The sequence below is a fragment of the Balaenoptera borealis genome (genome assembly GCF_965194805.1).
Source record: "Balaenoptera borealis genome assembly, chromosome: 1".
Classification (NCBI taxonomy): Eukaryota; Metazoa; Chordata; class Mammalia; order Artiodactyla; family Balaenopteridae; genus Balaenoptera; species Balaenoptera borealis.
Window position 1 is genome coordinate 47,718,067 of NC_138860.1, and position 27,988 is coordinate 47,746,054.

The 27,988-nt window shown below is 44.1% G+C and overlaps 1 protein-coding gene across 4 annotated transcripts in view; it reads left to right on the forward strand.

Annotated features, from left to right (window-relative positions):
- The window catches only part of NMNAT2 (nicotinamide nucleotide adenylyltransferase 2), a 211,025-nt gene that overhangs the window by 147,058 nt on the left and 35,979 nt on the right, over positions 1–27,988 (forward strand). For all 4 annotated transcript variants that reach the window (XM_082402170.1, XM_082402168.1, XM_082402171.1 and 1 more), the window contains 3 exons: positions 22,281–22,369; positions 23,164–23,231; positions 25,418–25,496. In XM_082402170.1, coding sequence (XP_082258296.1) covers positions 22,281–22,369; positions 23,164–23,231; positions 25,418–25,496 — 236 coding nt within the window. The remainder of the gene's footprint in view (positions 1–22,280; positions 22,370–23,163; positions 23,232–25,417; positions 25,497–27,988) is intronic.

Genomic DNA, 27,988 nt, shown 5'->3' on the forward strand with positions numbered 1-27,988 from the left:
CCGCCCTCGGTCTTGGCTTCGCTGACATGACTCAGAACGCTTTCTTTGGTTTCACGTAAGGACAAGTGGAGATCAGGGTCTGGAAAGAGTCAGACTCTTGGTCTCCAGAGGTGGCTTCTCAAGCCGAATGGGGCACATCTGCTCTCCTAAGGATAGGGCAGGACGAGAGAGGTAGTGAGCGCCAAGAAAAACATCTCACTGGGGATACCGGCAAGCACTGCAGGTCGAAAGTAAGACTTCTCAGACTTCCTACTCCCACAGTGGCAAGCTGCATGTTTTTAGAAAGAGTTTTTGAATTTTTCTTGTTATAACTTTGGTTATAAGAAAAAAATCTCAGTTTTCCACCTTCCTACGTAGGGAAAAACCCAGTTCTTCCCTGCTATGAGACCCTTCCTTGTGTCTCCTTTACCCCTCATACAAAACACACTTCTGCCACTTCTGGTGACCAAATGTTTGGAGGTTTTTCTCCACAACAAGCAGTTTCTGCCACACCAGCCTGGTGTCCTACAATTTATCTCACTTCTGACACTATCTATCCAGAGATAGCATCAGATCCCACAGGGTAAGGGCTCAGTCCCACAGGACTGTCCCATTCCCCCTAGACCCTAACCCTAACCCCTCACCTCGCTCCACACACATACTTCAGACACCAGTAGAAAGCTCACGTGCTTTCACCTGTGCTTCTGACCAAACTACAGATGCGAGGTTCTAAAAACTCCCTCCTTGGGTTAATTTGCTAGAGCGGCTCACAGAACTCAGGGAAACACTTACGTTCACCAGTTTATTAAAGGATACGATACAGATAAACAGCCAGGTGAAGAGATACACAGGGTGAGGTCTGGGAGGGTCCCGAGCATAGGAGCTTCTGTCCCCGTGGAGTTGGGGTGTGTCACCCTCCCAGTGATATGTTCACCAGCCTGGAAGCTCTCTGAACCACCTACTACTGGGATTTTTATGGAGGCTTCCTCAAATAGGCACGATCAATTATTAATTCCATTTCCAGCCCCCTATCCCCTCTCTGGAGGATGGGGAGGGTGTGGGGATGTGGAGCCGAAAATTCCAAGCTTTTAATCATGGCTTGGTCTCCCTGGTGACCAGCCTCCACCCAGGAGTCATCCTGGAACTCACCTAGAGTCACCTCATTAAAACAAAAGGCTTTCCTTGTGCTCTCATTACTTAGGAATTTGCAAGGATTTTAAGAGCCCTGTGTCAGGGACGGGGTCAAGGACAAATACTAGAACAATAGATGCTCCTAGTTTTCTCATTACTTAGGAAATTACAAGGGTTTTAGGAGCTCTGTGCCAGGAATTGGGGGCACAGACCAATATATATATTTTCTATTATCTCACACTTTCCTCTCCAAAGGAGTTGTTAGGCTTTCCCAAGAAAGAAAAGTATGGTCAGTGTTTCCTGGGTGCTGGTGCTATCCTGAGCTCTTTGCACCTACTATCTAACAACCCTGTGAGCTGAATAATTTTATTATCTTCAGCTTAGAGATGAGTCAGCAGGCAGAGCAGCTGAGTAACTAACCCAAGATCACCCAGCTAGTAATGCCTGGAGCAGGATTTAAACCCAGGTTCAACCACTGGGGCAGGATTTGAACCTAGAGCCTATAAACTTGTGCTCTATTGCCTCCTAGGTCGGCTCAGTGTCTTAACTTAAGGAATTGCAAAGGCTTTAATTTTGGGGTGTTTATAAGTTATTATACATTTCTTTACTTATAGGTTTCTTTAAAGAGGAAATTCCAAAATAACAGTGGAATTACTTTAAAACTGTGTCCTTTCTGTGACCCTGAAAGAGTCTAACACATGTACATTTTTTGTGAGCTGATTTCTTTTCTCCACTTCTGTGGGAGCTGATACTTGTTCTCTGGTTCACGTGCATGTAAAAGAAAAAGACGGCAAGACTCAGTGGTTGACCTGGCAGCCTGGTCGAGGCAGGGTTAGGGTGACAACTCTATTGATTTACTCCTGCTGCTGTAATCAATTATCACAAACTTTTTGGCTTAAAGAAACAGAAATTTATTATCTTGTGGTCTGGAAATCCTAAAATCAAGGTGTGTTCTTCCTGGAAGCTCTGAGGGAGATCTGCTCCCTCGCCTTTCCCAGCTTCCAGAGGCCGCCTGGTCCCATGGTCCCATGCCCATGGCTCCTTCCTCCATCTTCAAATCTCCCTCTGATTCTGTTGTTATATCTCCTCTGAGTCTGACCCTCCTGCCTTCCCTCTGTGATTTCATCGGACTCACCTGGATAATCCAGGAAAATCTCCCTGCCTCAAGATCCTTAATTTAAGTCACATCTGCCAAGTCCCTTTTGCTATGTTAAGGTAACATATTTTCGGGTTGCAGGGATTAGGACGTGGACATCTTTCGAGGGCCGTTATTTAGCATAACACACCAACCGTATCAGTTTGCTGGGGACTGAACGGTCTCCCCGATCATAGAACTTTTTTTTTTTTTTTAAATGTAGTCCTCTGGGACTACAGTTTTGTCTTTTCTTTAATTTTATTTATTTATTTATTTATTATTTATGGCTGTGTTGGGTCTTCGTTTCTGTGCGAGGGCTTTCTCTAGTTGTGGCAAGTGGGGGCCACTCTTCATCGCGGTGCGCGGGCCTCTCATTATCGCGGCCTCTCTTGTTGCGGAGCACAGGCTCCAGACGTGCAGGCTCAGCAACTGTGGCTCACGGGCCCAGATGCTCCGCGGCATGTGGGATCTTCCCAGACCAGGGCTCGAACCCGTGTCCCCTGCATTGGCAGGCAGATTCTCAACCACTGCGCCACCAGGGAATCCCCCGATCATAGAACTTTTAGTGCTAAAACTAGGAAAGTTTTGGGCAAAACTGGGCAGTCAATTGCCCTAGCTAACGGGGCCCTTGTTTCCAGAAGGTATTTCTACTGACTCTTGGGGAAGTAGAGAGGAAAGATGAACACAAATAAGAAAGCTGTAAAGAAAACAGCGTTTTTCCAATAGCGTTCTTTAGGAGAAAAGCAACTTTTAACCTTTGAGAAATCCTACCCTGCACTACAGCCTCAGGAGGACCACATCCTTACAAAAAAGGAAACTTCTTGGCCTCATGTTCTCCACTTGTTTTACTTAATAAAGGCAAAGCTATTTCCTCAATAAATTCTACTGCAAAGCCTGAATTATCCCTAAATAAGAAGCCATTCAAAAAGTTAATAAAGTGTGGAGTAACAGACTTGTAGTTAAAAATAGAGCCTGATTCCATGCAAATAACAGAGACTCGTCTCCTTAATGTGAAGCTACGGTGGGTTTTCTACATCATGTGCCCTCCTCCTGCCTTTATTCCTTCCCCCTCACCTTCCACTCTAGCCACGCCTCCCACCCCAACCCACCCACCCACCCAGTTATATTTAGTATTACAGTCTGCGGGGTTCTGAAATAATTCTCTCATGTGTTTGTGAGTCTCACTGAAGCGTTCATGTATATATTTAGCTCTCTATTTCTGAGGCAATAAATAGAAAAAAATATTTTTCAACAGTGGGTGAATTCCAAGAAGCTTGTAGCCTGGTTTGAAAGGGGTGACGGCTGGAGATCTGGGCGGGGGGCGCTTTTCAAGTGGAACGGATTTGAATGGAGACTTCTGGGGTAGCACATGGCAGCTGGGACGTATGAGAGGTTCACCCCAGCACAGTCTGTCAGAAGTGAGAGTTGAGGAAGTGAGGGTCATAAATCATTTCCCAGCTATGAAGACAAAGGGACTCCAATCCTCCCAAGCTAGAGGTAGTGGAGCAAATAAGATCGGCAGTAATGAGGGAGTGACCGTGCCACTCTGTTTCTCCCTGACAACCAGTTCAGGCTTGCAAAAGCCAGACAAATGGATAAAAATCCAGGAACTAGAGGAAAGCCAAGCATGCAAGGGGTTCTGGGAAGCACTGATTACTTTCCCGGGTCAGTTCAGACAGCCTGAGGCATGAGCAGTGGGGGTGGGGGGGGGTGGGGCAGCTGGTGAGAGTTGACAGGAGGTCAGTAGGAGACTGGATTCTGTGTCCAGGGGAGCTTCTCAAGGTTTTCAGGGCTGCTCTGCACATGAGTCTGTTCAGGGACCTCGGCCTGATCCCCCCGTGCATCCAAGCTCAGACCACCTCCTCTGCTGGTCAGCCGCTAGCCACAGACACAGGGCAGAAGAATGCACCGGATCTGGGCACGCTATCATCTCCTCGGGAAACGTAGCTTCCATCACGTGCCTTCCCGAGTCAGAGAGGCAGGACTAAGACGCTGTCTTTCACTGTGAAGAAAAATCTGTGCTCTCATGACCTCAAGGGGCTTCATATTTCATTGCTTTTCCTAGAGTTGCAGGTAAAGGGTATGAGGAAGGGGAGAGGCCACTGGGTGAATCCAGTGAGGGGTGAATCCAGTGAGGGGTGAATCCACATCCTCTCCCCCAGTTCCGCTGAGGCACGATGGCATGCACTTGTAGATGGCTAGCAAGGGCAGGGCTGATTCATGAAGAGCTCAGCTAACTGCTCCCTGGGGTGAGTAAGCCCGTAAATCCCTGGGGGGGAGTAAGCCTGCACTTATTTTAGGGGGCTCTTAGCCTACTCAGCTAATGGTGTCCAAGGGGTGGCATGGTGGGCTCCCATTGTCCCACCCATGGATCAACGTCAGAGAAAATCCACCCTTTCATACTCATTTCAGACTCAAGTAGGAATCTCCCTTGACAACTGTCTTATGCCTTAGACTGGACAACTCAGAGAGGCTGGTATGATTGGCTGTTTCACCCAGCCAGGGGCATGTGATCGCCTGGCTCCCAGCTTCCCAAAAGGATTGAGACTGGAGGATTTGGGGCTAGAGGAAGATCCAGAAAGGTGCTCAAGTTGTTTGGGGGACACCCTCAGTGACAGTGGCTGAAAATGGTATCATTGCTTTTCAAAGAAGCCAAGCCATAGAGCCTGGAGACCCCACTCATGACTCAGTTCATCTGCTCACATTGCCTGGTCCCCCTGGAATGAGTGTCTTTCCTCTGTTTCAAAATGTAGGCTTTGCTATTACTTAGGTGTGGCAAGGCCAACAGATCAGGAGATGATTGCCGTTGAAAAGATACTTATACTCACAGATCCCAAGAGGAGAGGACATGACAGGTTTCAGGGGTGGGGGGCCACATGGGTGCACCAGGGCCAGTCAGGAGGCAGAGAGATGGGGGGAGACATGGGTAAGAGCCTTTATTGGGGTTTCTGTAGGAAGCAATGGGGGGAGGCAGGGTGAGCAGGCTTAGGATTGGCTAGTGTGAATGATTTCAACAGGCTGTGTGACATAGGAGCTGTCTCTAGTAGTCTGGTACCTGGCTCTGGGGTGAAGAGGGCGGGGCAATAGTGGCCCTGAGTGGGAGAGCCAGATGGAGGAGGTGGTACGGGAAGGGTGCGTTCTAGAGTGAGTTGTTTTCCCTCTCTAGGATAAGTTGTTTACTATCTCTAGGAATTGACAAACTCTTGGAGGGTGGCCCTTCCAGGGTCAGCAAGGGCCCAGATGTTAAAGCATCAGAAAACAGAAAATAAAAAGACAGAGTGAATATACCTTCCTCTTCTCTGCTGTCAGGACCCAGGTCAAGTCTCATCTGTTCTAGGAAAGCTTCCCAGGCCACCCCATTCCACTGGGATTGCTCTCTCCCCTGAAGTCCTATAGTACTTAAGGTCACTGTTGTTCATTTTGGTATTGATTAAGCAGAGGATGCTATGTCCTTGCATTGAAAACCTAAGCTCCCTAGAGATAGGGATTGTGTCTTTTACTTCTCTATGTCCCCTACAGCACCTGGCAGAGAGCCTTGAACATAATAAACACTCATTAAATTTTTGTTAGGGAATGCCCGAGGTTCCGTTTGCTAGGCCACAAGGATGGTTCCCTTAAAAATAATTTTTTTTTAGCCCCTGAGCAGGAATAACTCTGCCTAGAGGGACTCACAGTTTGGTTTCTTCCTTTATTAGCAAGTGCTTTCTGAGATTTAGAATGTTTACAAATCCAGACTGCCTTTGTGAAATTCACAAACAAGGAAAATGCAGGCAGCTCCAGCTGTGAATACAACTCAGGAAGGGTCATTTCTAATTGCAGCTGAAAAGGAAAAATCAAGTTAGTATTGATGTCTTGACCACTGTGTTTCCTCCATTAACTTCCTGGAAGAGGAGAGTAGATTACGCATCAGCCGGGTTCACTGAGTAGCCAGGAGGCAGACGAGACATGTCTGTCTCATGTCTCATGTCTCATGAATTATTATTAATGGACAAATCACCTGTGTTGTGTCTATCCTCGGCTGGTGGGTCCAGCAGAGCCTGTCAGGAAGGTAGATTTACCTGGTTCCAAGTGGCCTGGAATGAGTTGTGAGACACAGTGGATCCTTGGGTACCAAGGACAGGACATGACAATGCCACTGGGAGCCGCGGGCTCCTCCTCTGTGAGACTAGGAGCAAGGAAAGTAGACCAAATGGAGGGTGGGTCAGCCCCAAGTGTAAAATGTGAGAGTGATTTGGCTCTGTCCCTGGGACAGAGCTGACGGACAACAGACCACAACTTGGGAAGCTTGGCATGAAATTAAATTCCAGGGCCCTAGCTACGGCTTTGCCAGTGGGTTACCTGCCAGTGTTGAGAAATGCCCTTGTCATGCAAAGTGGTGGTAGTGGTGGAGTCTAGGAGGGAGGAGAACTTCTTTTGAGGGTGCCCTACCATTGCAAGGGCTGCCCTACCTGTCTATAGTCCCTTGCTATTCAAAATATAGTCTACACACCGGCAGCACTGGTCTTATTTGAAATGCTTATTAGAAATGCTGCATCTCAGGCAGGGCCAGGAGTAGGGTGAGGCCAAGGGGGATGGCCCCCTCCAGTGCAAAATTTAAGGGGGCACCCCCAAACTCAGTAATCAAAATAAATAATATTTAAAAAAATCAAAATGAATGCAAAAACCCGTGATGAAGAAAATATCATAATTTTAAATGAAGACAGCATCTGACCCTGCACTTGAATGATCCTGCCCCTCTCACCTCACCCTAATCAAAGCCCTGATCTCAGGCCCCACTCAGACCCTTGGAATCAGAATCTACATCCTAACAAGATCCCCAGAGGATTTACATGGACATCAGCTTGAGAAGCACTGCTTTCAACGACACCTCCCGGCCTTAACAACCCCAAATCTTGGAATCCAGATAGTAACAAAACTGCAAAGGGATGAGGAGAGATAAATTTCCAGAAGCATCTAACCCCCGAGTTTTCTAGCCATTTGCTTGGATTTGCACACTGCCACCTTAAAATTATACATTGTTTCGTGGTTTAGTGTGAGCTCTTTAAAAACATTTTCTTGGGGCTTCCCTGGTGGCGCAGTGGTTGAGAATCTGCCTGCCAATGCAGGGAACACGGGTTCGAGCCCTGGTCTGGGAAGATCCCACATGCCATGGAGCGGCTGGGCCCGTGAGCCACAATTACTGAGCCTGCGCGTCTGGAGCCTGTGCTCCGCAACAAGAGAGGCCGCGATAGTGAGAGGCCCGTGCGCCGCGAAGAAAAGTGGCCCCCGCTTGCCGTAGCTGGAGAAAGCCCTCGCGCGGAAGCGAAGACCCAACACAGCCATAGATAAATAAATAAATAAATAAAATTTAAAAACATTTTCTTTTGAAACAAATATAGATTCATAGGAAGTTGCAAAGATAGTACCGAGAGATCCCATGTGCCCTTCACCCAGTTTCCTTAAATGCTTACATTTTATGTAACTACAGTACAATATTAAAATGAGGAAATTGACATTGGTATAAAGTGTATTTGTAGTTATATGTGATTTTATCATATGTGTAGATTCACGTAACCAATGCAATTAAGATACAAAACGAGTCCACCACCACAAAGATCTCCCTAGAGCTACAGCTTTATAGTCACTCCCACTTCCCTTTCCTGTACCCCCATCCCTAACCTTTGGCAACCACTAATCTGTATAATTTCTGAGAATGTTATATAAGTGGAATCATACAGTATGCAACCTTTTGAGATTGGCTTTTTTTCACTCAGTGTGATGAACTGGTGATCTATCTCAATTGTTGCATTTATCATTTTTCCTTTTTGTTTGTTCCAAATTAGTTTGTTCCTTTTTTGTTGCTAAGTAGTATTCCATGGTATGGATGTACCACAGTCTAACCATTTAGCTATTGTAGGCCATTTTATTTGTTTACTGTATTTGGTTGTTACAAATAAAGCTGATATGAGCAATCATGTACAGGTTTTTATGTAGACATGGTTTGATTTCTTTGGGATAAATACCCAGGAGTGCAATTGCTGAGTAATATGGTAAATGTATATTTAGTTTTTTAAGAAACTGCCAAACTAGTTTTCAGAGTAGCTTGCCCTTTCACATTTCCACCAGCAACGTACAAGGAACCCAGTTTCTCTACATCCTTGACAGCACTTGGCATTGTCATTCTTTTTTCTTATAGCCATTCTATTAGCGAATAGGTATATCTCCTCATGGTCTTAATTTACACTTCCTCATGCTTAGGGGTACTAAACATCATTTCATGTGTTTATTTGCCATCCATCTGTCCTCTTCAGTAAAATGTCTTTTCACGTCTTTTGCCCATTTTCTAATTGGATTGTTAGTTTTTTTACTGTTAAGTTTTGAGGGTCCTTTCTATGCTCTAAATATGAATCCTAAGACATGTGGATTGCAAATATTTTCTCCCAGTTTATAAATTGTTTTTTTAATCCTCTTAATAGGGTCTTTTGTAGAAAAAAAAAAGTTGTTTATTAAAATCCAATATATTGCTTTTTTTTTTTCTTTTTTTCTCTTTTATACATCCTGTTTTTGGTGTCATGTCTTAAGAGTCTTCACCAAGCCCTGGACCCAAAGATTTTCTCCCATATTTTCATCTAAAAGTTTTATAGTTTTACATTTTACATAATTTAAATCTATGATTCATTTTGAATTAACTTTGTATAGAGTGTTTTTGTTTTTATTTTGGTTTTGGTCTATGGCTGTCCAGTTGCTCCAGCACCATTTATTGAAAAGACTATCCTTCCTCCATTGAATTGTTTTTGCACCTTTGTCAAAATTCAGTTGGCCATCCTTGTATGGGGCTGTTTCTGGACTCTCTGTTCTATTTCATTGATCTATGTGTCTCCCTCTCTGCCAATACCTCACACTCTTGATTACTATAGTTGTATAATAAGGTTTAAAATTTAGACAGATCGATTTTCCCACTTTATTCCTCTTTTTAAAAAAAAGGTATTAACTATTTCAGCTCCTTTACCTTTCCATATAAATTTTAGAATTATTTTGTCTTCATTTATGCATAAAAGAAATCTTGCTGAGATTTTTATAGGAAGTGCATTAAATTTATATATCAATTTGGGAAGAATTAATATCTTTGCTATGTTGAGTCTTTTAATCCATAAACACAGTATGTCTCAACATTTTGTTAGATTTTCTTTGATTCTTTCATCAACATTTTGTAGTTTTTATCATATAAGTTCTGTATAAGTTTTATTATATTTATTCCTAAGTATTTTATTTTTTGAAAGGTTATAAGTCATCTTGTATTTTAAATTTCAGTTTCCATGTGTTTTTTTGCTAGCATATAGAAATACAACTGATTTTCTTACGTTGATCTTATATCTGATGACCTTACTGAACTCACTTATTAGTTCTTGGAATTTCCTTGTAGATTTCTTGGGATTTCTAAGTAGACTTTCATGTGATATGCAACAGAGATAGGTTTTTTTTTCTTTTTGATCTCTTTGTCTTTGATTTCTTTTTCTTGCTCTGCTGAGCTAGCTAGAACTTCCAGTACCATGTTGAATAGCAGTGGTAAGAGCAGCTGTCCTTGCCTTGTTCCTGATCTCAGGGAGAAAGCATTCAGTCTTTCGTCATTAAGTATGATGTTTGCTGTAGGTTTTCATGGATGTTCTTTATCATGTTGAAGAAGTTCCCTTCTATTCCTACTTCTCTGAGTTTTTATCATGAATGAATGTTGAATTTTGTCAACTGCTTTTTCTGCATCAATTGATATAATCATGTGATTTTTCTTCTTTAGCCTGTTAATGTGGTGAATTACACTGAATGATTTTTCAAATATTGAAACACCTTCCATCACTGGATTACATGCCACTTGGTCATGGTGTATAATTCTTTCTACATATAGCTGGATTCTATTTGCTAATACTTTGCTAATGATTGTTGCATGTTTTGTACTCTGCCCAGTTTTGATGTCAGAGCAATAGTGGCTTCATAAAATGAATTGGAAAGGGTTCCCTTCTTTTCTATTTTTTAGAAGAGACTCTAGAATTTTTTTTAAGTTTCAGTTTTATTAAGGTATAATTGACGTATACAATTTTAAGATAAAGTGTACATCGTGTTGATTTAAGTATACATTGTCAAAGGATTCCTCTCATGTAGTTAACACATCCGTCACCTCACGTATTTACATTTTTTTGGTGAGAACATTTAAGTTCTACTCTCTTAGCAAATTTAAATTAGATAATACAGTGTTATTGCAATACTGTGATTTATAAGAAATATAGATGTGGTCATTCAGATGTCCACATATACGTTTCTCACGTATATTTGGTCTTTGTGCACAGTTTCTGGCTCACAACTCCCCAAACCCTTGGAATTTCCTGAGCAATAAGAACAATGGAGGCATCTTTTGTTATAATACTTGGTCTCTTGCCTCAGTTCCTTTCCACCACAACTAGGCTAATGTTGATGAGGTGACTTTTGGAAAGCAACTAAGAGAAGAAGGTAGGAAGTTTCAGCACCACCCTCTGATTTCTGGGGAAGAGGTGGGGATGGAGGTTGAATCAATCACCAATAGCCAATGATTTAATCAATCATGCCTAAATAATGAAGCCTCCATTAAAAACCCGAAAAGCAAGGGGTTTGAAGACCTTCTAGGTTGGGGAACCAGAATGCTTCCACATACCACTGTGCCATGTCCCAAATTCCATGAGACCCCAAACTCCACGAGTACAAAGGCTCCTTTGTTCTGGACCCCACCATATGTATCTCTTCTTCTGGCTGTTGATTTGTATCCTTTAATACCCTTTGTAATAAATTGATAATCTGGTAAGTAAACGGGTTTCCTGAGTTCTGTGAGTTGCTCTAGTAAATTAATCAGATAAACGAGGTGGTCGTGGGAGTCTCTGATTTATAGCCAGTTGGTCAGAAATACAGGTAACAACCTGGACTTGTGACTGGCATATGAAGTCTAAGGAGTGGGTCATGGGAAACTCCAGTTTGTAGCCGCTTGGTCGGTCAGAAGCACAATAACAACCTGAGCTTGGAATTTGTCATCTGAAGGGGAGGAGGCAGTCTTGTAAGACTGAGCCCTTAATCTGTGGGATCCAATGCTCTCTCCAGGTAGATGAGTCAGAATTGGGTTGAATTGTAGGACACCCCACTGGTGTCCAAGAATTGCCTGGTGGTACGGGAAACAGACACACACACACACACACACACACACACAGACACATGCACACACATTGGAACTGGGTGTTAGAATCATTTTACTTATCAATCAATTATAGTCACCATGTTTTACATTAGATCCTTCTGTGGCATTGGTTTTAATTCTTCTTTAAATGTTTGGTGGAATTCTCCAGTAAAACCACATGGGCATTATGCATTTTTATATTCAGAATTTGACTTGATCCTCAAAACAACCTTGGAAAGAAGGCATTTAACAGATATGGAAACTTAACGCTCAGAGAAATTAAGTGACTTACCCAAGATCCAGAAGTCTTATGATCCCAAGTTCAGTGTTGTTTCCACAGTACCACAGTTCCTGAGTTAGAGATCACTAGACTTTTCAAGCATTTAGAATCTCTATGGGAAACAAAGAAAGAGTAATTGTATCTGCTCCTTGGCCACTTATGTTTAGCTGGATTCCAGTTTCTTTTTTTTTTTTTTAATAGATCTTTATTGGGGTATAATTGCTTCACAATACTGTGTTAGTTTCTGTTGTAAAACAAAGTGAATCAGCCATATGCATACATATATCCCCATATCCCCTCCCTCTTCAGCCTCCCTCCCACCCTCCCTATCCCACATCTCTAGGTCATCACAAAACACCGAGCTGATCTCCTTGTGCTATGCTGCTGCTTCCCACTAGCTATCTATTTTACATTTGGCAGTGTATATATGTCCATGCCACTCTCTCACTTCGCCCCAGCTTCCCCCTCCCCCACCCCACGTCCTAAGTCCATTCTCTACGTCTGCGTCTTTATTCCTGCCCTGCCACTAGGTTCATCAGTACCATTTTTTTTTTTTTTAGGATTCCATATATATGTGTCAGCATATGGTATTTGTTTTTCTCTTTCTGACTTACTTCACTCTGTATGACAGACTCTAGGTCCATCTACCTCACTACAAATAACTCAATTTCGTTTCTTTTTATGGCAATATTCCATTGTATATATGTGCCACATCTTCTTTATCCATTCATCTATCGATGGACATTTAGGTTGGTTCCACGTCCTGGCTATTGTAAATAGTGCTGCAATGAATGTTGTGGTACATGTCTCTTTTTGAATTACGGTTTTCTCAGGGTATATGCTCAGTAGTGGGATTGCTGGGTCATACGATAGTTCTATTTTTAGATTTTAAGGAACCTCAATACTGTTCTCCATAGTGATTTTATCAATTTACATTCCCACCAACAGTGCAGGAGGGTTCTTTTTCTCCACGCTTTCCAGCATTTATTGTTTCTAGATTTTTTGATGATGGCCATTCTGACCGGCATGAGGTGATACCTCATTGTAGTTTTGATTTGCATTTCTCTAATAATTAGTGATGCTGAGCATCTTTTCATGTGCCTCTTGGCCATCTGTATGTCTTCTTTGGTGATATGTCTATTTAGGTCTTCCACCCATTTTTTAGTTGAATTGTTTGTTTTTTTGATATTGAGCTCCATGAGCTGTTTGTATATTTTGGAGATTAATCCTTTGTCAGTTGCTTCATTTGCAAATACTTTCTCCCATTGTCTTTTCATCTTGTTTATGGTTTCCTTTGCTGTGCAAAAGCTTTGAAGTTTAATTAGGTCCCATTTGTTTATTTTTGTTTTTATTTCCATTACTCTAGGAGGTGGGTCAAAAAAGATCTTGCTGTGGTTTATGTCAAAGAGTGCTTTTCCTATGTTTTCCTCTAAAAGCCTTATACTGTCTAGTCTTACATTTAGGTTTTTAATCCATTTGGAGTTTATCTTTGTGTATGGTGTTATATAGTGTTCTAATTTCATTCTTTTATATGTAGCTCTCCAGTTTTCCCAGCATGACTCATTGAAGAAGCTGTCTTTTCTCCATTGTATGGTCTTTCCTCCTTTGTCATAAATTAGGTGACCATATGTGCATGGATTTATCTCTGGGCTTTCTATCCTGTATCATTGATCTATATTTCTGTTTTTGTGCCAGTACCATACTGTCTTGATTACTGTAGCTTTGTAGTATAGTTTGAAGTTGGGGGTCCTGAATCCTCCAGCTCCGTTTTTCTTTCTCAAGATTGCTTTGGCTATTCGGGGTCTTTTGTGTTTCCATACGAATTGTAAAATTTTTTGTTCTAATTCTGTGAAGAATGCCACTGGTAATTTGATAGGGATTGCATTGAATCTGTAGATTGCTTTGGGTAGTATAGTCATTTTCACAATATTGATTCTTCCAATCCAAGAACATGGTATATTTCTCCATCTGTTTATGTCATCTTTGATTTCTTCTATCAATGTTTTATAGTCTTCTGAGTACAAGTCTTTTGCCTCCTTAGGTAGATTTATTCCTAGGTATTTTATTCTTTTTGTTGCAATGGTAAATGGGATTGTTTCCTTAATTTCGCTTTCTGATTTTTCGTTGTTAGTGTATAGGAATGCCAGAGATCTCTGTGCAATTAATTTTGTATCCTACAACCTTACCAAATTCATTGATTAGTTCTTGTAGATTTCTGGTGACATATTCAGGATTTTCTATGTATAGTATCATGTCATCTGCAAACAGTGACAGTTTTACTCCTTCTTTTCCAATTTGTATTCGTTTTATTTCTTTTTCTTCTCTGATTGCCGTGGCTAGGACTTCCAAGACTATATTGAATAAGAGTAGCGAGATGGACATCCTTGTCTTGTTCCTGATCTTAGTGGAAATGTTTTCAGGTTTTCACCACTGAGTATGATGCTTGCTGTGGGTTTGTCATATATGGCCTTTATTATGTTGAGGTAGTTTCCCTCTGTGCCCATTTTCTGGAGAGTTTTTATCATAAATGGGTGTTGAATTTTGTCAAAAGCTTTTTCTGCTTCTATTGAGATAATCATATGGTTTTTATTCTTCAGTTTGTTAATATGGTGTATCACATTGACTGATTTGTGTATATTGAAGAATCCTTGTATCCCTGGGATAAATCCCACTTGATCATGGTGTATGATCCTTTTAATATGTTGTTGGATTCTGTTTGCTAGTATTTTGTTCAGCATTTTGCATCTATGTTCATCAGTGATATTGGTCTATAGTTTTCTTTTTTTGTGATATCTTTTTCTGGTTTTGGTATCAGGGTGATGGTGGCTTTGTAGAATGAATTTGGGAGTATTCCTCCCTCTGCAATTTTTTGGAAGAGTTTGAGAAGGATCAGTGTTAGCTCTTCTCTAAATGTTTGATAGAATTCGCCTGTGAAGCCATCTGGTCCTGAACTTTTGTTTGTTGGAGGATTTAAAATTATGGTTTCAATTTCATTATTTATGATAGGTCTGTTTACATTTTCTTATTATTCCTGGTTCAGTCTTGGAAAATTATACCTTTCCAAGAATTTGTCCATTTCTTCGTGGTTGTCCATTTTATTGGCATATAGTTGTTTGTAGTACTCTCTTATAATTCTTTGTATTTCTGTGGTGTCAGTTGTGATTTCTCCTTTTTCATTTCTAATTATACGGATTTGCATCCTCTCCCTTTTTTTTTTTTTGATGAGTCTGGCTAAGGGTTTATCAATTTTGTTTATCTTCTCAAAGAACCAGATTTTAGTTTTATTGATCTTTGCTATTGTTTTCTTCGTTTCTATTTCATTTATTTCCACTCTGATCTTTATGATTTCTTTCCTTCTACTGACTTCGGGTTTTCTTTGTTTTTCTTTCTCTAGTTGCTTTAGGTGTAGGGTTAAATTGTTTATTTGAGATTTTTCTTGTTTCTTGAGGTGAGATTGAATTGCTATAAACTTCCCTCTTACTTAGAACTGCTTTTGCTGTGTTCCAGAGGTTTTGGGTCGTCGTGTTTTCGTTGTCATTTGTTTCTATGTATTTTTTTATTTCTTCTTTGATTTCTTCAGTGATCTCTTGGTTATTTAGTAGCGCACTGTTTAGCCTCCATGTATTTGTTTTTTACAGTTTTTTTCCTGTAATTGATTTCCAATCTCATAGTGTTGTGGTCAGAAAAGATGCTTGATATGATTTCAATTTTCTTAAATTTTCTGAGGCTTGATTTGTGACCCAAGATGTGATCTATTCTGGAGAATGTTCCATGTGCACTTGAGAAGAAAGTGTATTCTGCCACTTTTGGGTGGAATGTTCTATGAATACCAATTAGATCTATTGGGTCTATTGTGTCATTTAAAGCTTGTGTTTCCTTATTTATTTTCTGTCTGGATGTAAGTGGGATGTTAAAGTCCCCCACTATCATTGTATTACTGTCGATTTCCCCTTTCATGGTTGTTAGCCTTTGCCTTATGTATTGAGGTTCTCCTATGTTGGGTGCATAAACATTTATAATTGTTATATCTTCTTCTTGGATTGATCCTTTGATCATTATGTAGTGTCCTTCCTTATCTCTTGTAACAATCTTTATTTTAAAGTCATTTTATCTGATATGAGTATTTCTACTCCAGCTTTCTTTTGATTTCCATTTGCATGGAATATCTTTTTCCATCCCTTCACTTTCAGTCTGTATGTGTCCCTAGGTCTGAAGTGGGTCTCTTGTAGACAGCATATATATGGGTCTTGTTTTTGTATCCATTCAGCCAGTCTGTGTCTTTTGGTTGGGGCATTTAATCCATTTATGTTCAAGGTTATTATCGATATGTATGTTCCTATTACCATTTTCTTAATTGTTTTGGGTTTGTTTTTGTGGGTCTTTTTCTTCTCTTGTGTCTCCCGCCTAGAGAAGTTTCTTTAGCATTTGTTGTAAAGCTGGTTTGGTGGTGCTGAATTCTCTTAGCTTTTGTTTGTCTGAAAAGCTTTTGACTTCTCCCGTTGAATCTGAATGAGATCCTTGCTGGGTAATCTTGGTTTTAGGTTTTTCTCTTTCATCACTTTAAGTATATCCTGCCACTCCCTTCTGGCCTGCCGAGTTTCCACTGAAAAATCAGCTTACAAACTTATGGGGATTCCTTTGTATGTTATTTTTTGTTTTTTCCCTTGCTGCTTTTAATATCTTTTCTTTGCATTTAATTTTTGTTAGCTTGATTAATATGTGTCTTGGTGTGTTTTTCCTAGTGTTTATCCTGTATGGGACTCTCTGTGCTTCCTGGACTTGGGTGACTATTTCCTTTCCCTTGTTAGGGAAGTTTTCCACTGTAATCTCTTCAAATATTTTCTCAGACCCTTTTTTTTTTCTCTTGTTTCTCTGGGACCCCTATAATTAGAATCTTGGTGCATTTAATGTTGTCCCAGAGGTCTCTGAGAGTGTCTTCAATTCTTTTCATTCTTTTTCTTTATTCTGCTCCTTGGCAGATATTTCCACCATTTTGTCTTCCAGCTCACTTTTTCATTCTTCTGCCTCAGTTATTCTGTTATTGATTCTTTCTAGTGTATTCTTCATTTCAGTTATTGTGTTGTTCATCTCTGTTTTTTCTTTAGTTCTTCTAGATCTTCTAGAAATGTTAAACATTTCTTGTATTTTCTGAATCCGTACCTCCATTGTATTTCTGAGATTCTGGATCATCTTTACTATCATTACTCTGAATTCTTTTTCAGGTAGATTGCCTAGTTCCTCTTCATATATTTGGTTTTGTAGGTTTTTACCTTGCTCCTTCATCTGTGACATATATTTTGCCATCTAATTTTTTTTTCTTTTTTTTTATGAGTGGAATTGTGTTCCTGTCTTATCGGTTGTTTGGCCTGAGGCTTCCAACACTGCAGTTTGTAGGCTGTTGGGTAGAGCTGGGTCTTGGTGCTGAGATGAGGACCTCCAGGAGACCTCACTCTGAACAATATTCCCTGGTGTCTGAGGTTCTCTGTTAGTCCAGTGGTTTGGACTTGAAGCTCCCACCTCAGGAACTTCAGCCTGACCCCTGGTTCATGAACCAAGATCCTGCAAGCTGGGCAGGACGGCAAAAAAAAAAAAAAAAAAAGGAGAACAATAACAAAGTAAAAAATAAAATTAGACTAGGAAAGTAACCACTATCTTAGAAAAATATAAAAATAAAAGTATAAATGAAACGACAACCAGAAGGTAAAACAGAACCACAATAGTAAAAAGGAGGAGGAGAAAAAACAGAAAAAAGGTGGAAAAGGCCTTGGCTGTGGAGGGCAGGGCATAAGCAGGGGTGAGGTTTTGGCAGTGGGTGGGGCCTATGTTTATTAGCCACAGGGCTGGAAAAGGCAGGGGTGGGGTGGGATAGGGATTAGGCTCAATAGAACAGAAGGGGCCCAGGCATGCCTCCCACCTCTGGTCTCAGAGGGTGGGGGACCCCACCTGGGAGCCCAGCAGGCTTCCTGGGCTCGAGTGGGTGGGACAAATGCCCTCCACTCCTCTCCTGCTCCTCCTGTCCTGGAGGGTTCCTCCCACCTGCCTCTCCTGATCTCTCCCAGCCTCCCTTTTATGCCCCCAGGACCAACCCAGCCCAGAGGGGACCTCTGAGGGCGTAGGACCCGGCTAGAGAGAGCCAGGCAGACTTCCCTGGCCAATTGGGCAGTGGAAATGCTGAGCCCCCTCCCCCCTGATCCGAGCCCCTGAGGGTCCCTCCAGGCATGGGAACCCCTCCCCCATCTCAGCCACCCATCAGGGGCGCCGGTCCTGTCCAGACTCCACTTCTCCTCCCCCCTCAGTCCCCCAATGTCCTACCAGTTTGCTTGGGGGTTCTTTCCACCTTCTTGGGCGTTGGGGTCTCCCTCCAGTGTCTGGCAGGCACCCTAGTTGTGGGGAGACATGAACTCTGCATCTTCCCACACCACCATCTTGACTCCTCCAAGATTAAGTCCCTCCAGTTTCTTACTTGCCTGACATTCCATTCAAATTAGAGGATAATAAGGCAACAAGTGAGTTGCAGAATATAAAACCTAGCGCTATTAGTATAGTCATAAAGGTATGGTCTGAAATATTGATGACATGGCATTGCATTGACACATCCAACTGCAAAGCCCCAGAAGCAAAGCAAACAAAATGTCTGGAGAGAGGAGGAAATCCATGGTCCCTGAACATTCTCTGGGAAGTTCTGATGGGTCATCTTCTTCCTTTATCCCTCATCACCTGGCCCAAAACTTCCTGCCAGGAATGATTGTCTCCTTTAAGGTAGGCTATTTCACCACCTTCACTATTCCTTCTGTGAGTTTTTCTTCAAGCTCAGAGCATGTCACTCCCCATGTTCAAAAGCCTTCAATGATTCCCTACTATCTCTACTTTTCATCTTTATGGTTATTCTCAATGTATGTCTATTGTTCTCAAACTTGAGAGAGCAAAAGAATCACCTGGGGAAACTAATTTTAAAAGTAGACTAAGTCCCAATCCCAGACATTTTGACTCAGTAACTCTGGATGAGGACCTAAAAATGTGCATTTTAATAGCCTCTCCCTGGTAATTCCAATGCAAGTGGTCCACAGAATGCATGTTGACCAAAGAGTGGCATAAAAGTCACATTCCTTGCCTGGCTTTCAGGACCCTTTGAAATTTGATTCCCACTTGCTTAGCCAACAGTACCCCTCCCTCACCCTCACCCCACCCCTACCAGGCCCCCTACAACCTAACCCTAGTGGTTAAGACTAAACCAGTTGATAAGCATACTTTAAACTGTGCAATTTCTGAATATTTGCTGGAACTCCTCACACTCCTTGGAAAGACAAAATTACCTCTCTTGTCCCTTTTCCCACATGCCCTAGTATCTCACAGAGTTGTTCAAAATATAGGTTGCCACGCATTAGTAGGTTGTGACCAGCTTTTTATTTAAATTTGTAATTACTAGAATAGAATGTACTAGAAAACATTGTAACATTTGTTTCAGTTAATTATACATAAACATACATATGTATGTATTGTGCCAGGATATAAAATGTATTTCTTACTGTGGGTTGTAGTAAAACACCACCACCAACAGCAACAACATTGAAAGCCACAGCTATAGCACTCACCCAATTTGCCTCTCATTAGAGCCTTTTGTTTCTCCATTATTGTGAACCTTTGGAGAATAATAAATAAAGCCACTCTTATCCCTCTAGGATCCATCATGGTATTTTGTGCTCAATACATGTTAACTGAATTGATTTGACTGCATGATCACAATCATGACTCTTCTGTGTTTAACTATTTCAGATCAGGAATCCTTTTTTAGGGTGTAGGGTTGGGGCTATTCCTTTCAAAAATTGCTTCTTTGTGAGACAGTGAGCTTTGGAGCATTGCCAGGGGAAGTGCCCCCTCATCTTGGCCAGAGGGAAAGGATAACATTTTCCAAGGCAATGAGGTTGCTTGGTGCAACCTATTTCCCTTGGAAATTCTGGAGTGTGGTCTGAGGAATGGAGTGGGTGGCTCTCCGGACAGACACGGCCCAGTGGAAGGAAACCCTAAGGGAAGGTGACTACTTGAGCCTTCTAGGTATGAGCAATGTGTTGAACAAGCATTACTCAATAAACAAGCCACTGTGTTGAGTGCTTAAGAGCCCAAGAAGTCTTTGGCATGGGTGACAGACTGAACTACTTGTGGATTGCTTTTCTTAAGCCTGTACAGTGTGTCAAGTGGCAACAGAACAAGCCAAGGTTGTTTGAATGTAAATCATCTTACACTCTGCTTGCTTCTCACGTGTATGTTAACTGCACATCTCCTTTAGCTGTGCATTTGGGACCTCTTCTCTACAGCAAAGTCCCTGGCTTTGAAGAATTCCGTACAGAAGAGGAGTAAAGACACGAACTTTCAGAAACAATTTCCAGATCATATCCCTTGAACAGGATGCACAGGGAGCTAGTAGGTCAGTAAGTCCAGCAAAGGGGGATGTTGCCAGGGCAGGTATGCTGGATGTGGGGTGGAGCTGAGCTTCAAATGAAAAGCTTGGGTAAGTGGAGAGTAAAGAGAGGACACTTTTTCTAAGATAGGGAGACGAAGGAAGGTCTGGCTTATTGCAGCAGAGGATCTGTGACAGCCAAAGCCCATATGGAAATGATCCTAAGGAAGACTGGGGTGTAAAGGGCAAAGGGAAGAGAGGAGGGGCTATAGAATTTATTCAGATATCCAAAAGGTTTTGCTACAAGGCCTTCAATTTATTCTTGACCTCAGAATAAGATTAGGAAACTAGTGAAGTAATATCACTCTTTTGAAAAGCAAAGATGACACACGTTATAATGTTAGAAACTGACAATACTGAATGCTGGTGAGGATGTGGAGCAACAGGAACGCTCATTCATTGCTGGCGGGAATGCAAAATTGTACACCCACTTTGGAAGACAGTTAGGCAGTGTCTTACAAAGTTAAACATACTTTTACCGTATGTTCCAGCAATCACACTCCTTGATATTTACCTGAGTTGAAAATTTATGTCCACTCAAAAACCTGCACATGAATGTTATATCAGCTTTATTCATAATCAGTGAAAACTGGAAGCAACCAAGATGACCTTCCATTAGTGAATGAATAAACAAACTGTGTTACGTCCAGACAATGGACTATTATTCAGCAATAAAAAGAAATGAGTTATCAGGCCAGGAAAAGACATGGAGGAACCTTAAATATGAATTGCTAAGTGAGAGAAGCCAGTCTGAAGAGGTTACATAGTGTGTGATTCCAACTATTTGGCATTTTGAAAAAGACAAAACTATAGAGATAGTAAAAAGATCAGTGGTTACCAGCGGTTGGAAGGAGGGAGAGAGATGAATAGGTAGAGAGCACAGTGGATTTTGAGCGTGGAGAAACTGTTCTCTATGAAACCAATGTGGACACATGTCATTATGTATTTGTCAAAACCCGCAAAACCATACAACACAAAGAGTGAATCTCAATGTAAACTATGTCCTATAGTTAATAACAATGTGTCAATACAGGCCTATCAAACGTAACAATTATACCCGGCTAATGCAAGATAGTAATAACAGGGGAAATGGGGTGCGTGGGGGGGGAGGTCGGAAGATGGGGCGACTGAATACATAGAACTCTATGTACTATCTGCTTAATTATTCTGTAAATCTAAAACTGTGCTAAAAAAAATAAAGTTTATTAATTACTTTTTTAAAAAAACTTTAAGAGATTTCACATCGAAAGAAAAAAAAGAGGCAAATGTGGTGAGAATTAAAATTTTTAAGAGAGCCAGCAGGGTGATCCTGGAAGCTTGCTTGTAAACTACACGGCCAGTTTTGCTACCCAAGCCCCTGTTCCCTTACAGAATCCCTCACCTACACAGTAAATCCACGCCACCTTCCCTCAGCTGTAGTAGCTCAGGACCTGCTGGATTTGTACAACGAACCGCCTTAGAAGAAAGACAGAACCAAAATCTTCATCACTTCTTAGTTTGCTAAATTGTCTCATGAAAATGAAATTGGGCTTGTCTGGTAAATTTGAAAAAGCAACATCATGACTTTTTTTCAGCAGAAAAAAAAGGCTTTTCTCTGGCCGAACTTTTCTCAACCAACTGTAATGTTGGTTTTCTGGTCTGATTGTTAATTCTCCCTAATTATGTAGAAGGCCCTTTAAATTTGTTTTGGTGATTTTCCTCTTCTGAGTAACTCCATGAGGCAGTCAGCCCACCTTTCATATTATAAGAAGGCTTCTTCTTTTTTCTTTTTAGAAAATGACTCCTTCACTTCGGAATAATTTCTGCTTGTGATCATAATGGTTAATTCCAATCAGTTGCTCTCTTGGCTTTGAGTGAGGTGCTTGTTTTAAATCTCTCTAAGCTAGTCCAGCACTGGACCTTTAAACCTGGATTAATCCCCTTGACTTCTAAATCCTTTTGCTTTGGGGGCTGAAATCTGGTTCCATAACCTTTTGAATCACCAATGTTTGCTTTGAAAGTTGGCACTTTCTATTTAAATGGCAAGAAAGATGGGAAATAAGCCTTACAGAGCTGAACGTATTGATTTCAATGATCACCTCTAATCCACACCTTTCCTCTTTATAATGTGAGGTTTTCTTCTCTTAATTAGAAAGAGCCAGAGATTATCTACACAAAACTGGAAGGTTTATTGTCATTGGTGGGATTGTGTCTCCTGTCCACGACTCCTATGGAAAACAGGTGGGTTCCTCCTTTGCCCCTCTCCTCCCTAACCCCCATTCCTGACCCGATGGTTCCTCTGATGTAAAACTGCTCTGCTGCCATCTCTGCCATCTACGATTCCTGGAAACGCAAAACACCCATTAGCAGGTGTCCTGCTTCCATCTCTGGACCACAGTCAGACCTGAGTGAATGGGGGTTGGGCAGCAGCTGGGAGGAACAGCTGCCTGCGACCAGGCCCAGTCAGAACTCATCCATGCCGTGTGACTCGGCACGGATGCCAAACTGGGGGCTGGTTATGGGCTGGGCAATCTTTCCTGGGATTTTAGGAGAAAAAGGCCTATGCCTCCTATAATCTGATTTAAAATTCATTTCCCTGCCCCTCCCTCCCTCCCTGCCACACATCCAAGAAAATCTAGAAGCTCTCCCAGACTTCAATCTCCTCCCCCAGATACAACTTGGTGGGCTCTGGGGAGGTGACCCAGCCAGATGGAGCCGGGAAACAAGGCAACACTCACCACGTTAAGTCTCCTCTCTGTGCTGGGTACACACTGGCTTCTTCGTCAGTGGAGGCTCACCTCTGATTCTGATGGGGGAGGAAAGTATACTGCACACACCCTCCATTCTTCCTCTCCCGCCCACCTTGCCACTGTACGCTTGTGTGTAGCAGGGGGACATGTGGAGGGGTCACACCTGCATTCTCTGTCGGCACTGAAAAATGCTGCGCTTTTATAATGGGCTGGCTTGGGATGGAGCCTTAGGGAGTCTGTGGGGACCAGAGTGAGCCTCCCAACGACTGCTCTGTTGCTTCCCAGGGCCTCGTGTCGAGCCGGCACCGTCTCATCATGTGTCAGCTGGCCGTCCAGAATTCTGACTGGATCAGGTAGGGCTGCCCTGATGATGCCAGAGGTGGGTGGCCCAGGGACACCCTGGGAATGGGTGGAAAAAAGAGTCCCCACAGGAGTGGGGAGGCCAGGGGAGAGAGTAACCCCATGCAGGCAATAATTACGTAAGCATTCTGGGGTGGCCTGATGACTTTATTTTTTAACCAAGCTATACAGCCTGGGAAACTAAAGAGGGAGCTTTTGGTGTTTCATCTGCTCTGGCACGTTTGGATTCAGGAGTATGCTCGGAGCTTCCACAAACATCACTGGGATTGGGGTGAGGCAGGGCCAGAGAATCCAAGATGCCTCTCCACTTCCATCTGTACTCACTTCCATGAGCTGTCACCACCTTTCAGGGAAGGTCCCCCGGCTTTGGCTATTTTCCATTCCTGTTCAGGCTTCCTAGGGCCCCGCGATGACAGTGGGACAGAGGGGTGGCGCGGGGTCGGGGGGGGGGCAGGTGCAAGCGCTCACGGCCTTTCCCGCAGACGGTCCCTGCGCAGTCCTAAGAGGGCAGACACCGTTATCCACTGTGCTTGCAGTGTAATTAAAGCAAACCTCCACGAATTATGCTAATTATGTCCCCCAAAGCTCCTACAGTTATAATTTGCATGAGAAGATGACGTTTTTTTAAAAAAATAACGATACACCATTGGTATTGTGATTTCCCCCCGTGGAAAAATAAGCAGCACCTAGAGGTTTCCAGGAAAGGACAGAAATGAAGGGCCGCTGACCTCAGAATGAGGGATGCAGAGAGTTAGCGGAGAAGAGATGGGGCGGGTGGAAATGGGAGCAGTGAAGAAAAGCGACAATAATAATTAAATAGTGATCCGTGCCATTTGTGCGCAGTGATTTGTGTGAGAAGTGCATGCCTTTTACAGACTTTCTCACCGCCTCCCCCCACCCCCCGCCCCGAGACCGAGGTGAGATTGGGAGACAGCTCAGGAGAAGTCAAGGAGTTTGAGAGGGAACAGCACATCTGTGGTCAAGTCAGGGTAGAGACGGAGCCTCTTAGCACGGCACCTCATGACCTCAGGGGAAAATGGGGTCCAGTGGGGGAAATACTGAACAGGAGACTGTTACTGCTTGTATGCGATTAGAAGATTCTGAAATAACTCCCTCATTCGTTCAACAAATATTCACTGAGCACTTACTGCGTGCCCCGCACTGCTCCAGGCACTGGGAAAATCAGAGTTCCGCGAACTGAGGTCACCAGAGAGGCTTGGAGCTAGCTCGAGAGATGGGGCGTGGGTGCACAGAGTCCCTGGACATGGGGGAGCCTGTTTAGCCAGGTCAGGTGTCTGCCCATCTCAGGGGGGACGGTGGTCAGGGATCTGGGGGCTCAGGGCAAGCTGGGTCGCTCGGCGTTTTCAGTTCACGAGATCTCATCTCTGGGAACCTTAGGTGTGCTGTGAGGTGGGGCTAGGGAGCAAATGCTCAACTGCTAAGGACGCGTTTGAGGAACGTCCCAATGTAGCAGCTCGTTAAGTTGGTAATTAAGCCCGAGCGCTGCATCCGTCGGGGGCTGGATCCCTGCTCACTTCACATCCCGTGGGCAGCAGGGGTTGGCCGGTCTGCGGGGCTGTGCCTTCCGGCCTGGCTGCCGTGCCCACCTGCATGCCCACAGGGCACCCCGCCGCACAGGGAGTCAGACGTGGGCAGATTCCCCAGTTCGGGTAACGGCAGTCGCCACTTGATGGGGGCCTGGCTCATTTCATTCTTATCACAGTCCTATAAGGTCCAGAGGAGAATTCCCATTTTGCAGGTAAGACTAAGAGCAAGACACTATACTAAGCACTTTGCATAGAAAACTCATTGACCCCTTCTAATAACCCCGCAAGAGAGTTATTATTGTTATTCCCATTTTACAGATGGGAAAGTGAGCACCAAAAAAATCACATAACTTTCCCAAAGCCCCACAGTTGGGAAGGTCTGGTGCTGATATTAAACCTGGCCAGACCAGTACCAGCAACTGTTCATGTAAGCCTGTGTCAAACTCCTCTCATTTTACAGTGGGAAAACTGAGGCTCAGGAAGGTGTTTCAAGCCCATGTTTTACCTGATTCGAGGTCTAAGTACATGGTATGACCAGGTCTGCTAAGCTTTTTGAGCCATGTCATTGGAAGGAACCAATAAGCAAAGAGTGTGAGAATGGAAACCAAGGGAAACATCTTTCCTATTGTCAGGGTGGACCCGTGGGAGTGCTATCAGGACACCTGGCAGACAACCTGCAGCGTCCTCGAACACCATCGGGACCTCATGAAGGTAAGCTGGGCCAGGCTCAGGGTTGGGTGGACCCCGGAAGCCGGGCAGGCCAGGGAAAGGATGCTGCTGGCCTATGACCTGGTTGTTTCCTGCTTCTCCGCCAGCGGTGGGGGAGACCAGGCTCCGAGCAGCAGCAAGGAGGGCAGTGAATTAGGGACCCAGAGCAGCACCAGAGGCTGCTTCCTGCCTTGTCCCCCTCCTCGATATGACTTGGGGCAGTTTTCATCTTCTGGCAGTAAGTTCAAGGTGGGATTCAGGAGACCACAGCTGGAAAGCTTCGGAAAGTGAGGAGAGAAGGGGAAGCGAGCAAAGAAAGGAGGAGAGAGGGGCGCTGGGCGGAGTTACAAGCAGCCGGGTCCTCCTGCCACACCTCCTGGGGACCCACTGGTCCTCCTACCCCAGCGTAGGCTGCCGTGACTGCCGTACTTCATACCCGCAGGCGGCGTACTGTCATGCACACTCATTCCTCCTCACAGGAGTCCACGGGCAGACGGTGTTCTCATCTCTGTTTTATTTGTGGGTAAAAGGAAGCACAGAGAGGTGAACCAGGGTATCTGAGGACACACAGTGACTGCCTAGTCCACGCAGATGGCTGCCCAGGGCTTGTGGCCGTGCGCAGTGACGAGGACCTGTTTGCTAGGTAAGCACGGGTTCCTCACTCGCCAGCAGCACCAGTCAGCGTGTGCAGAAAGCGCCCTTCACAGATCAATAGCAACCCATCGACTCCCACCGTGCGGGGGGTGAAAAGCGGTGCCATCAATAGCAAGAAGCCTGACCCACCGAGACGAGACGCAATCCATCCTCCTTGCCTCCGCTGACCCAGATGCACAGCCCTCCCCAGCCCCAAACAAGGATCAGAATGACATCGTCCTGACACAGGGGGCGCCTCCATCGCATCTGTGTTTGCTGTCAGAGGGGCCTTTCAGAATCTTCTCCTTGGGGAGCCGCCAGCAGCCCCAATCCCCCCCACTCTCCACCTGCTTTATTTGAACAGATGTGGACTTCTGGGGCTTCAGACCATCCAGGAAGCCAAGAGCAAGAGAAGTGGAGAGGACGAGTTGGCTGTTGCTTCATCTAATAAGCTTTTCCCCCATGGAATTGAAGAAAACCCATCTCCTCTCTTTCTGCTTTCAGAACCCTTCACACACATCCCAAGTCTTTCCTGGTCCCTTTGGAAGGACTCTGACGTAGGGTGGCCCTGACTTGCTCCTCTGGGCTTGTCTCAGCAACGGCAGTAATAAAAGACATCCCATCTTACTGTATAAGGATGTATCCGTCAGGAGAGGCTAAGATTCGCAGACATCCTTTGAATCTCAGTGGCTTCACACTGGGGGCCTGTGATCCTTCTGGTCACGCAGGAGCCTCAGGCTGCGTGACGGAAGGGAGGAATCAGGGACCCTGCAGGCACGCCGGAGCCCTGGCTCTACCAGCCAGAAAGCCTGGCTGCTCTTTTGCTGTCTAAATGTCTGGGCTTCCCGAGCCCTCCCTCTGTTACCCAGGCCCAGAAGCACGAGTCTGGGCCCGAGATGCTTGGCCAAGGACCCCCAGCTTGTTGCAGTGATGGTCACAGGCCGGCAAAGAATGCCAGCCACGATGGTCCCCCGCCTTGGAGCGGGAGCTTGGAGCTGCTTGTAACTCCCAGTCTCCCCGGTCCCAGCATCTGGCCTGGAGAGTGGACCTGTTGGAGAGATAGACACGGGGCTTAATAGGTGATGCAAGGCTTTGCGAACGTGGGAGCCTGTGGAGGGCAGAGCGGGGCAGGTGGCCAGCACTTCTCTTCTCCAGCATAGAACAAGTCGAATGGGACTAATGATGCATGCAGCAAGAAGAAGAAAATCCTCAGCTACCAGACCCGTTATTTCATGAGAATGTGGCGTTTTCTTTTCTGGATGTGAAAGCATAATAAAAAGGAGGCAAACTGTCCCTTCCACTCCACCAGCCGCAGCCGCACAGAGAATCCCACAAAGCAGGCTAAGAAGATCCTGTGGTCCCCGACCTCAACTGGCTCCCAGATGCGGCTGCTTGCTGTCGTGACCATCGCCTGTCAGGAACATTACAGAAGTGACAGGTCACCCCACAAGACAAACGCCTGCCCTTCCAGGGCTCGGAAGTTCTCACGTTCTGCTCTGCCTGCACGGTGGTGTGTGGAAGATGCCTCTGGAGGGTCACCCCAATCCTGGGACTTGGTGTCCTCTGGCAGCAGGACTCAATAATCCAGAAAGGATGGTGGGCCAGGGATTGAGGGGAAGCTGGCTTTCAGGGAAGGGACCTTGAATAAGCAACAGCCCTATGAAGCTGAACAGATTGAAAATTCACCCTTTGTTTCTCTGTTGCCCAATAGCTCCACTCCCCGCGGGCAAGGGGGGTTGCCTCTGGGTCAGCTGTGAAGAATGCTGCGTTATCAGCTCTGTGTTTTCTGTAGCACTAGAGAGAAGCAGCAGGCCAGATAACACAGGACAATGGATAATACACATAGAATTTCCGTTTGGCTC